The 12,746-nt window shown below is 33.3% G+C and overlaps 1 protein-coding gene across 1 annotated transcript in view; it reads right to left on the bottom strand.

Annotated features, from left to right (window-relative positions):
- Positions 1–9,420: 9,420 nt before the first annotated feature.
- LOC108546630 (growth hormone-releasing hormone receptor) overlaps positions 9,421–12,746 on the bottom strand; it is an 8,679-nt gene continuing 5,353 nt past the window's right edge. Inside the window, exon 2 of the mRNA XM_017898833.1 lies at positions 9,421–9,470. Within this exon, the coding sequence (XP_017754322.1) occupies positions 9,421–9,470 (50 nt within the window). The remainder of the gene's footprint in view (positions 9,471–12,746) is intronic.

Here is a 12,746-nt window from a genome sequence, read left to right as displayed (position 1 = left end):
CTTTGCTACAAATAATCTTTCCTCTTGCATATGCTATTTATACATTGCAAAATACAATGTTCTTCCATTTATAATACATTTAGGTTAACTTCAACGCTAAAATTAAGTCGCACGATAAAACCCCATGGTTAAAAATTTAACCATGGACACAAAAATTGAAATAAAATTGCGATAAAATCCCAGGAAAAGATTAAAAAGCAATCAGGCAAGATTTATAATAAATAAAGTCTTTTACTTGGAACTCACCCCCATGGCTGGTTTCTCATCAACGATTCTTTTGCGTGGTCATGTTAATTAAAGAAATTAAAGGAAACAGCTCGGTCGCCATATTTTCCTTTCCCAGCCACGGATAAGGGAAGAAAGCAAGCCGAATCGTCAGTGAAATCGCGATTGTTCGTTTGATTGGTGTCGCGAATGGGGTGAGGTCGCGAATTAATTGGCGCAGTAGTAACGCGTGTCAACAGCGTTAATGGTTTCCGAATCCCCGTCGTGAATATTCATTTAAAAAAGACGTTGCCGCCTATTTGCGGGGGTCTATAGCAGCAGCAGAATGCGGAGTACCCCGTGGCTCACGACGCTAATGTAATTTGATCTTAAATGGCGCGACCAGCTGCACGACCGGCCACTTTCATAATTAACTTCGCGACGTGCACGATCGCGCCTGCCTTTCTAATTAAAAACGAAATCCGGTCACTTAGCAGCTTATTGAAACGACAATGGGAAATTCGAAGGACCTTCTTCCTCTTCCTATTCCGTTGCTGTCGATACGACATTTCTGTCTTTCGTGACTTACTCCACGATCGTGACGAGTATTGCAAGCTTCAGTCGCGAAGGTGACGCGTGTTCCGCCATTTTTCGATTTTTCGTTCGATTGAAAGAAACGTTAATTTTAATTGGAAATTATTGGGAATGTTTCTCCCTCGGCGTGGGAGAAGGATATATACGTTTTTAGTTGGAAATTACTGGAAATTAATTTTTATCGGTATACTAGAAGAATATGTGTTTATTATTCGTTTGAGAATTTTTCTTTTTCTTGCAGGGTTGGAAGAGACGTTGATTTTAATTGGGAATTACTGTGAATTAATTTTTATCGGTATGGGAGAAAAATATATTTATTTTTCATTTGTTTGAGAATTTGCTTGCTTCCTCTAAGGATGTGGAAAGTAACAATTCTTTGTTTACTTGTTCGCTCTCTTTCATCTTATAGTGATCACAATTAATTAATGCTAATAATTGAATAAATATTATTGGAAATTTTACTTTTCTTTAAAATGTTTTATTCTTCTGATTGTTACAGAAGATATTCATTTTTAGAAATTATACAAAATTTAAGTTACAGGATGGAATAAAATTTTCCTGTTTAGAAATTATTAAAATTATTAAAATCACAGGAAAAAATTATTTTCATTTTTAGAAATTATAACAAATTTAAGTTACAGGATGGAATAAAATTTTCCTGCTTAGAAATTATTAAAATTATTAAAATCAGAGGAAAAAATTATTTTCATTTTTAGAAATTATACCAAATTTAAGTTACAAGATGGAATAAAATTTTCCTTGATTAAAAAAATAAAAAAAAAAAATGAAAGGGATATTTAAAAAACTGTCTATGATCTGATCGACTGATTTATTTCGTCCCCAAATGATCACTATACTGTACCCCTGGCACATCTCCTCGAAACTTAGATTCTACTCACGAGTAGAATAATAAGAAATAATTTTCGATATTCAAATTTTTTTTGCAAAATTACTTTATAGAATGGGTACTTTCTAAAGAATGCTTTAGCTTCGTTGATGTATTCTTCGAGTTTTATGGAAGAAAATTCTCGCTTCGAGCAATCCGAAATTACATTAAAGGCGAAACGTTCCCGGAAATAATCTTCAAAGTCACGCGACAATTTAATTTGCCATGCGTGATAGGGAAAAACATAAGCTATGTGCCTAAAAAAAAAAGGAATGCAAACGAACCGTAAAACATCCTTTACACTTTGCTGTAACAATTTTCCTTTGTGAAATTCTAACGAACTCTGAGCCCCGTTTTAACATCCCTCTTCGTGTCTTTTTATTCGACGAGACTCGCGAAATATACGAGCCGGAGTACTCACCCTGCATCTTTTAATCCGTTATATCCCCTTATTATTCAGGACGAGTGTCCATGACGCAAATAAAAAGAAGAAAAGAAGAAAATGTCGCTTGCTATCGATGACTGACGGAAAAATTAATTATTTTCAAGCGATGTTAGATCGAAATTATTGTTACACGTGCGAATGAAGTTCGGAAGCGATATAATTTTCATTTTCATTTCAAAGGTACGAATATTTTTACTACGCGAGTGATAAAAATGTAACGCGAAACGCAAAAAGGAGAAGAGAAATATAATTTAAATTCGAAACACGATCACGTTGGTTCGAATAATAATGCATAGGATGCAAACAAGCATAATTTAGAAACTAATAAATAAAAGGAGAGTCATCGCAATATTTCAATAACTATTCAATTATTTCAATATTCAAATTTCGCGCCATAACCCTGGAAAATTCGATTTAGAATAATTCAATCTTCCGCATAACTGATTTTTCCATTATTTTTATACTAGATCGCCGATAAATTTGTTAACTACAGCATTTTTGGCTCGTGAAAAGAGCGATGAAATCTCGATTAATACAATAACGTAAATAATGTAAACAAATTGGTAAAAATAAGTATTAATAATTTTTCATAAATTATATTTACTTACATATGAATAATTAGAACAGTCAACGTATATAGTAGATATATAATAAATAGTTTACAAATTTATTTATTTAAAAAAATTTAGTTTCTTCTATAGTGTACTAAAGAGTATGTAACGAGTTACCCAATACCAATAAGCGATTATTTAATAATAATAAATCCGGAGTTATGTTATTATAGAAGAAAAGTAATTGTGTCGAGGATGAATCGTGACTTTCATATCAATTTTTATCTCTCCACGTTTTCTATATTTTTCTTGAATCCCAATTTATATGGGAACCTAGAGATGGAGTCTTTCGAAATGAAAAATACTGGTGTTGCGGAATAAGAATATTAAAATTTAGTATACCGATGCGAATTTTATTTTATAAGACATTGATATAGTGCGAGTAGTTTTTCCTCTGTTAGACAAGAGTAACTTTGGCACAGAAGACTGTCAGTAGGTCCCTAAAACTTGGGTCTCGATGCGTAGCCACCTCCATGTGGTGAGACCTGGTAATTGGCATCGTTTTCCAAAAATATATTTTTGGAAAACTATGCCAAGCTGAGAGCTACGATCCAAATTTAAAATATTTGCTATCTATTGTAAATTTTCAAAATTCCTTTTGGACCTTGTCAATTTTTCGAAATTTTATAACAAAATTGTATCTCTCCTTTCATAGACTCTCATATGTCAGAGCTATTGTAATTTTCAAAATTCCTTTTGGCCCTTGTCAATTTTCCAAAATTTTGTAACAATATTGTATCTCTTCTCTCCTAGACTTTCATACGTCAGCTCCATTGTACTTGGTACTCGAATTACGTGCTTTCAAGAAAGTAAACTCTACCTAGAATTTCCTGATGGATATTTCAGATTAAAATTTGTATTGAACAGGTTAATTCCTATTCAGTCCATAAATATTGTAACATTCGAATCTTCTGGTATCTAACGTTTCAATATTTTATTATCCAAACGATTCTTCAAAGATTTATTTTTGGAAATCGATGCCAAGTTGACAGCTACGATCCAAATTTAAGATATTTGTTATCTATCGTAAATTTTCAAAATTTCTTTTAGACGTTGACAATTTTCTGAAATTTTGTAACAATATTGTATCTCTTTTCTCGTAGAATCTCATATTTGTCAGATCCATCGCAATTTTTAAAATTCCTTTTAGACCTTGTCAATTTTCCGAAATTTTGTAACAATATTATATCTGTTCTCTCGTAGACTCTCATATGTCAGCACCATTGCATTTGGTACTCGCATTACGCGTTTTCAACGAAGGAAATTCTACCTAAAATTACCCGATGTATATTACAAATGAAATTTCGCATTAAACAGTAGAACCAGTCTGATATTACCATTTAATCCATAAATATCGTAATATTCTAACCTCCTTTTACCTAATATTCGAATATTTTATTATCCAAACGATTCTTCAGTAATTCATGTCTGGAAAATGATGCCAGGTTGACAGCTACGATCCAAATTTAAGATATTTGCCATCTATCGTAAATTTCCAAAATTCCTTTTAGACCTTGTCAATTTTCCGAAATTTTATAGCAAAATTATACTCCTTTTTTCATAAATTCATATTTGTCAGATCCATCGCAATTTTCAAAATTTCTTTTGGACCTTATCAATTTTCCGAAATTTTATAGCAAAACTATACTTCTTTTTTCATAGACTCTCATATTTGTGAGATCCATCGCAATTTTCAAAATTTCTTTTGGACCTTGTCAATTTTCCGAAATTTTGTAACAATATTATATCTGTTCTCTCGTAGACTCTCATATGTCAGCACCATTGCATTTTGTACTCGCATTACGCGTTTCCAACAAGGGAAATTCTACCTAAAATTACCCGATGTATATTACAAATGAAATTTCGTATTAAACAGTAGAACCAGTCTGATATTGCCATTCAATCCATAAATACCGTAACATTCGAACCTCCTGTTACCTAATATTCGAATATTTTATTATCCAAACTACCCCATAGTTATTCTATCGTGACACTGCTACTCATTCCAGTGCACGCATCAATGCTTCCTACGGATATCGGCATTAAAGTGGAAACGCGTGACAAGACCACCCAACCCGTTCGCCTGGAAGCTAAAAAGGCCATGAACAGCTCTTCCTCCATCTGCTCACTTTTCGCATTCCTATCGAGCCTGAACCAGCTCCAATAATTTCCCGACTCCAGGCCAGGATCGAGCCCGGTCCTGTGTGTACCTATACCTAGCGTTATTGCGACAGATACACGGCAATGCTCGATTCGAACGCGCATAAATCGCGATTTGATATTCCTGTGAAGGCGTCAGCCTGTGCACGAGGCCGTCTTATGGATTACCGGCGTTACACCGGAAGGGATGGATCATTAAAACGGAAGCTACTCGCGTCATAGACGTACGAGCGTTTACGAGCCGCGGGACGTATCGATTGTACCATAGAAAGAGGGAAGGGAAAAAGAGACGATTTTTGAGGCTTCAGTCGACCCGTTATTCCCCATGGCTAGCTTCTACCGGCTTCCGCCAAGAGCAAAAGAGTTTTCCTTCGACCGGGAATTCAAATTACGGCGACACGGTGAACGCGTAAGACGCCGTGGAAAACAGGTTCAGCGAGGCTTTCTCGGTCGTTCGTGGATGCTGCAGGATAAAAGAAGGATAAAAAGTTTCGAAATTGGCTCGCATGGTTTTCCATCGTTCGTTTTTCATATTGTTCGCAGTCGAGGATTCGACGGATTTATTTTGGATATCGTACGTGTTTATAGGCGATGGTTTTATGGATGCATAGTCTGTGAACGCAGATTATAAATATGTGGGAATTTTGAAAAATAATTGGAACACGTGGTAAATTAATACTAGAATTCGTATCCTGTGACGTCTGAGAGTACCATTAAGGACCAGAGAATATTCGAAGGATTTATCTTAGATATCATACGTGTTTATAAGCGATGGTTTTATGGATGCATAGTCTGTGAACGCAGATTATAAATATGTGGGAATTTTGAAAAATAATTGGAACATGTGGTAAATTAATACTAGAATTCGTATCCTGTGACGTCTGAGAGTACCATTAAGGACCAGAGAATATTCGAAGGATTTATCTTAGATATCATACGTGTTTATAAGCGATGGTTTTATGGATGCATAGTCTGTGAACGCAGATTATAAATATGTGGGAATTTTGAAAAATAATTGGAACACGTGGTAAATTAATACTAGAATTCGTATCCTGTGACGTCTGAGAATACCATTAAGGACCAGAGAATATTCGAAGGATTTATCTTAGATATCATACGTGTTTAAAGGCGAGATGGATTTATGGATGCATAGTCCATGAACGCAGATTATAAATATGTGGGAATTTTGAAAAATAATTGAAACGCGTGGTGAATTATTACTGAGGAATGATGTTTGCTGAAATTCGTTTTCTTCGACGTCTGAGAGTATCGTTAAGGATCAAAGAATATTACGTAGATCGTAAATATGTGGGAATTTTGAAGAATAATTGGAACACGTGGTAAATTAGTACTGGGATTCGTATTCAGTGACGTCTGAGAGTACCATTAAGGACCAAAGAATATTCGGAGTCAAGGATTCGACGAATTTATTTTAGATATCGTAGGTGTTTATAGACGATGGATTTATAGATGTATAGTCTGTGAACACATGTCGTAAATATGTGGAAATTTTGAAAAATAATTGAAACACGTGGTAAACTAGTACCACGAAATAATGTGTGCTAAAATTCACATTCTGTGACATCTGAGACCATCAAGAACCAAATAGGAAAATAAGACAAAGTTCAAATTGCAAATTATGTTATACATCTCTTCTCATAACATATTTCCAACCTAGATACCAAGAAAAAATGATTATCCCCGTAATTGCGAAATTAGAAAATGTTTTTAATGATCGAGACAGTGAATTTTGGAGGAAATATTAAGGGAGACATTTGTAGGAATTATTACAATTAGAATGGGGAAACGTTACTCCGGATTCGACGAAGAAATTGATAGATGAGGTGCCAGGATAGGATTGGAACACGTCGTTGCAGAGGAAATTAAATTATCGTTTCATTATTACTTTGGAAATATTGAATGTCTCGTTGGGAAAATATTTTCCGAAAGGAATAAAAATAATTAGAAATTACGTGTTCGGTTTCACAGGCTTTCCCGTGTCAACTCCGTCGGGATGTCCTCAGTATTGAGACAAACGTGGAATAAAAAAGTTCATAAATGCTTTGTCGCAAAGTTATGATGGAAATGCGAAACGACGATAAGGTAGTTAAACCAGTGAATTATAGGTAATGGCTGGGACACGTTGGAATTTCAATGGAATCCTGTACCAAACTGAAGTGACCCAATGTTGACTGAGAGCAAACTTATCAGCATTCGTCGCTGAGAAATGATCATCGAGAAGCCTCCATCTTAATCTCATCGATCATCGTGTGCGGAATTATTTTAGAAGACAGAATTTCGCATAAATTCTACTGTAATCCGAAGCTGCTTTCTGTTTAAATTGCGTGTGCCAAGATAAGTATATAACCGTATAAATGTCATACTAACAGCAGAGAAATGCCAAATAGTTGATTCGAATTTTTAATTCACTTTTAATATTATATACTAATATTATATATTATATATTACAAATTAGTATTTAATATTACATATAATATTGTATATGAATATTAACCCTTTGCACTCGAGAGATGCCTTTCAGTCACCATTTGATAAAATTTCGAAGATCTATATTAATTAATATGTCAAATTTAAAATAACGTAACAGTGTGCGAGGTATCGAAATTAAATAATTCTACGTGTTAATTATTATACAATTTCTTATTTACTGCTCAAAATAACATCGTCAGCTTTGTAGCAGAAAATTTTTGAACTCCTACTCTTCTTCAGTCAAAAAATGGTCGAATGCAAAGGGTTAAAAACTTAAACTATATTTCAATATAGTTATAAATATTTAAATATTTCGAATAATTCTTTGACTTTTCTTTTTATTTGACATATAAATTAAAAATGGCTACCTCGAATAGTTTAAGGATTTCCGAATTTTAATTCTTCGCACTCTGAGAATATTTTTATTCCATCAACAACCCTAACATAGTCCGTGGTAGAACGTATTTTGAAAGCAAAAATTAAATTTCGAAAAAGAATTAATCAAAATTATTTTCAAATTTATTTATATTCTGTCATCTTTATCAGTGAAGATGAATTAGAAAATTATCTCGAAGACTAACAATGTCTCTATAATGGAGTCAATGGAGAGCAAAGAATCAATATACAGAAATAAAAATTTCTTTTAATTTATCCAGTCCATAAATTTATAAATTATTATTAAATTTATTTACACCCTGTAATCTTTATCAGTGAAGATGAATTAGAAAATCATCTCGAGGACTGTTAGTGTTTCTACAATGACGTCAATGGAGAGCAAAGAATCAATATACAGAAATTAATATTTCTTTTAATTTATCCAATTCATTTTATTTTATTAAAATAACAATTTTTAAAAATAAAATAAATAATTTTTTATAAAATAAAATAAAAATATTTTATTAAAAGTTTTATTTATTTTATTAATTGCATAAATTTATTTTTTAAAACAAAAGAATTAGAAATACACGAGTTTTGATTGTTCTTTGACCCTCCAAATGAAAAATTCAGAAACTTGTCTGCCTCTTTGAACGAAATATCTAAGAGTGAAATATTATGGAAATAAGAGAAAAGGGGATGCATTTCCTGTGGCAGGTTAATGTACGATCCATGTCAGAATTAGAAACCGGGAGTTACAAAACGAGGATTCGAGGTTTACAACGCAGGATTATAAAGTGAATATCAAGTGGCGAGGATCGAGGAGCGAAAATTAATGATAAAAGCTACGAACGATTGACGAGGAAAAATTAATCCTGGAAACTTGGTAATTAATAATATAAACTTGAGATCTGAGAGATGAAGAAAATTCAATCGTGGACGAACAAGTGGAGAGCTATAAACGAAGATGGAAAATGGAATTAGACGGCAGAGGATCGAAAAGAAATTGAAAATCAGGAATCGGGGACCGATTTCCAGTTGCGAGGTAAAATTCGTCGCAAAATCTAATTTTCGGAACGGTTCAGTGACTTTATGGTTCTCCGATATTTCACGAATACTCCTCGATGCTTCGAATTTCTTTCTGTCGAGCAGCGGAGTTACAAATTCAGCGATATCGCGTTGTACCGGAGGAAGAAGTTACGAAGTTAGCCCAAGATCGATGTGTCTCTTTCGTTTCAATTATTCTTCGGAGTTACGTGATATTTACATTATTGCGTGCACATAGAATGAGTTTCGTTACGGCTTCTCGCGACGGATCGATCAAAAACGAGCAATCCTGAACACAGCCCTGGTTTCTGTCAATAACTCCCACATGCGTCCGACGCAAAAATTTTAACAGTCGAGAGAATTACATCCAATTTTGTTACATTGGAAATTCTCCGAATTGAATAAAATAAAAATTGAAACTAAGCGTGTTAGGTGAGAAAAATCATTATTTGTTGTAGTATCTTTTCTTGTTTCTACTGACCTAGTGTAATGTGTACCTAAAAATAATTGGCATAGTTGATAGTAATTAAAATATTGTAATTACTGACTGGGATTTAGAAATATTAAAATTAATAGTAAAAATCGAGTAATTAAAATCGTGACTTGTTTTAGTATCCTTTGTCATTTAATTCTTCTACTGGCCTAGTGTAATGTGTACCTAAAAATAATTGGCATAGTTGATAGTAATTAAAATATTGTAATTACTGACTGGGATTTAGAAGTATTAAAATTAATAATAAATGTCAAGTGACTGAAATGGTGACTGATTTTAGTGTTTCAGTAATGACCTACTGCAATGTGTACCTGAAGATAGTAGACATAATTAATAGCACTTGAAATATCACAATAAAAATATACAGTCACGATTTTACCTTAATAAATAATCAATATTAATCTTCTCAAAAGTAAGTGCAAAATAATGATGAAAGTGATGTAAATAAGAAATCCTCCCAAAAGTAATTGCATCCATTTATATTGTAATAGAACGAAATAATTTTTGTAAAAATAGCAAGAAATTTCATTTTTATATCAAATTCATAGATTTTTCCTCATTATCTTATTAATTTATAGGATATTTAAATCAAGAAGCTTTTAATACTTCAGGACGAGAAATACGCGACTTATACTACTTTCCCAATCACTCGCACACGTGTACACACATCTTCGATAATCGTAGAAACCAGAAATTCGCCAATCTCTGCTAAAAATCAACGAAACGAAATAAAACGCGTCGAAGTTCACAGATTTATCCTCATTATCTTATTAATATATAGGATATTTAAATCACAAAGCTTTTAATACTTCAGGACGAGAAATACGCGACTTATACTACTTTCCCAATCACTCGCACACGTGTACACACATCTTCGATAATCGTAGAAATCAGAAATTCGCCAATCTCTGCTAAAAATCAACGAAACGAAATAAAACGCGTCCCGTTTTTTAAAAAACAAATTCTAAATATCGGCATCGCGTTATCGCCAAGATTTCAATTTTAAATCTCGATCCCACTGAAATATCCTTCCGCACTCTGGTACACTACGAATCGATTCGTCATTTCTTTTTCCCCGTCATTTATATGCGAACGACATTTATTTACCGAGTGTCGATATTCATCGAAAGTGTTCGCGAACCCGTCGTGATCGTGTGTTTTTCAATTTCACGCCACGGTGAGCATATAAAATCGCATGATTTCGTGCAGGATAAACCGTGCAACGACTAGTATCTCGCGATGAAAGAAGCCGTTCTTTCTTCGACTCGTTAAAAATTTTTAAAACGAAAAAATAATAATGAGAATAATAATAATAATAATAATAATAATAATAATAATAATAATGAGACGAATATCGGTGTTGTTCGACGATTTAATCGAACTTGATGGCGTTCGAATTTTAATGGCGTTCGCCACAAAGCCCTCGACTTCCGGCGACGCTGATGGCCGCTTTAAAACGCGAGCTTCGTCCAGGATACGACCCTTGGACCAAAACGTTCACACGAACAGCAATTCCAGCTGTGCAATTGTAAAGATCATGCAAATGGCGTGGTTCTGCGAAAGCACGCTGTACCTCGCGACGATCTCCACGAGGATTTGCATGCAATTGTTCTTTTCCGGACGAGCTTAAATCCTTGAGAGACGAAAGTAATCGGGGAACAAAAGCATCACGGTAATAAGATTTTGTTGCGGGATACGTGGAAGGCATAAGCCGGGGGAAATAATAAGGATGGACGTATAATGGGGAATTTATAATTTCTGGTAACAACGCGAGATAAAAAGGTAAAGGTGAAATATAAATTTGTTATTCGATGTACTAATTATTCGATGTACTAATTGGTGAATTATCAGGAACGACAGGGGTCAAAATTTTAGCGCCAATTACTATGAGAGGGGAATATTAGTTATTATTATTATTCTTTTTGATCTTGGAGGATAAAATACTATTAATAAGATTTTGTTTTATATATAATAGAATGGTGACTGGTCATGTACAGTACAGAATTTTAGTATTTGTTACTTGATATACTAATTGATTAATTACCAGGAACGACATAAATCAAAATTTCAATGCTAATTATTATCGGAGGAGAATGTTAGTTAGTGATTCTCTTTGATCTTGGAGGATAAAATATTGTTAACAAAATTTTGTTGTATGTATAATAGGATGATCACTGGTCATGTACAGTACAGAATTTTAGTATTTGTTATTTGATGTACTAATTGCTTAATTATCAGGAACGACAGAGATCAAAATTTTAGTACTAATTATTATAAGGGGAGAATGTTAGTTCGTGATTCTCTTTGATCTTGGAGGATAAAATATTATTAATAAAATTTTGTTGTATGTATAGGATAATGACATTGGATAATGATAAATGATACTGATCATGTACAGTACAGAATTTTAGTATTTGTTATTTGATGTACTAATTGATTAATTATCAGGAACGACAGAAATCAAAATTTTAGTGCTAATTATTATGAGAGGAGAATTCGTTATTCTTTTTGATCTTGAAGGATAAAATATTATTAACAAAATACTGTACAGAATTTTGGTATTCATTTGTAGCTTAAATAGTGAGGTAAAGCAGAAACTATGAGAATCAAATGTTGTTACACTCAGTATTAATGAAGACCGAAGTTAGGGTGCCAAATATGAGAGGAAAATATTAGTTTATGATTCTTTTTCATCTCGAAGAATAAAAATATTATTAACAAAACTTTGTTGTATATATAATACAATAATAACTGATCGTGCAAAATATAATATAGAATTTTGAATCAGAACCAATCTGTAGATTAAATCTTGAAATTTTGTTACACTTTATAGCAGATTTCTTTTCTCCTTTTTCCATCTTCAAATGGCGTTTCAATAAATCACTATACTTTCAGAAACACCTGTAATTTTCGAACCTGTCATATTTGATATTCTCTTCCATCCTTTTACCTATTTACTTTCTAACATATAAACATCATTCACGGTGTAAATGTAAATAAATAAATAACTCTACTAGAAAAGAATTGAATTTCCAAAATAGGAAATAAAGATAGATAATATAAAACAAAATGAAAGTGCAACATAGTGTTTCCATAGAACAGGAATTAAGAAATATCACGCGTATGAAATTCCAAAAATATATCGATGTCACGTCGATATGTCAGAGAGGCAACTCTCGTGGCTAAAAATCTTATGTCAAATATTCAGGGATTGACGAAAATTCAGGGATGAGGATTTATTGCAAGGTCTCGAACTCTTCCCCTTTAAACCGCTGACCCGAATCCCTTCCAGCCAATCCTTTCTTATTTTAACCTTCCGAGCTCTGAGAAATCGAATCACTGTGCAGCTCCTGAAGAGCAGACCTAATCCTAATTAAACAATAATTCGAAGCAGAATCCTGGTCGTATCGTTTCGAGAATCCTTTGCTTTCAGTGGAAAAC

This window comes from Eufriesea mexicana, unplaced genomic scaffold (genome assembly GCF_001483705.2).
Source record: "Eufriesea mexicana isolate 0111107269 unplaced genomic scaffold, ASM148370v2 scaffold739, whole genome shotgun sequence".
In the NCBI taxonomy this organism is placed as follows: Eukaryota; Metazoa; Arthropoda; class Insecta; order Hymenoptera; family Apidae; genus Eufriesea; species Eufriesea mexicana.
The sequence above is the reverse complement of the archived record's forward strand: the minus strand, read 5'-3'. Positions and strand labels throughout refer to the sequence as shown.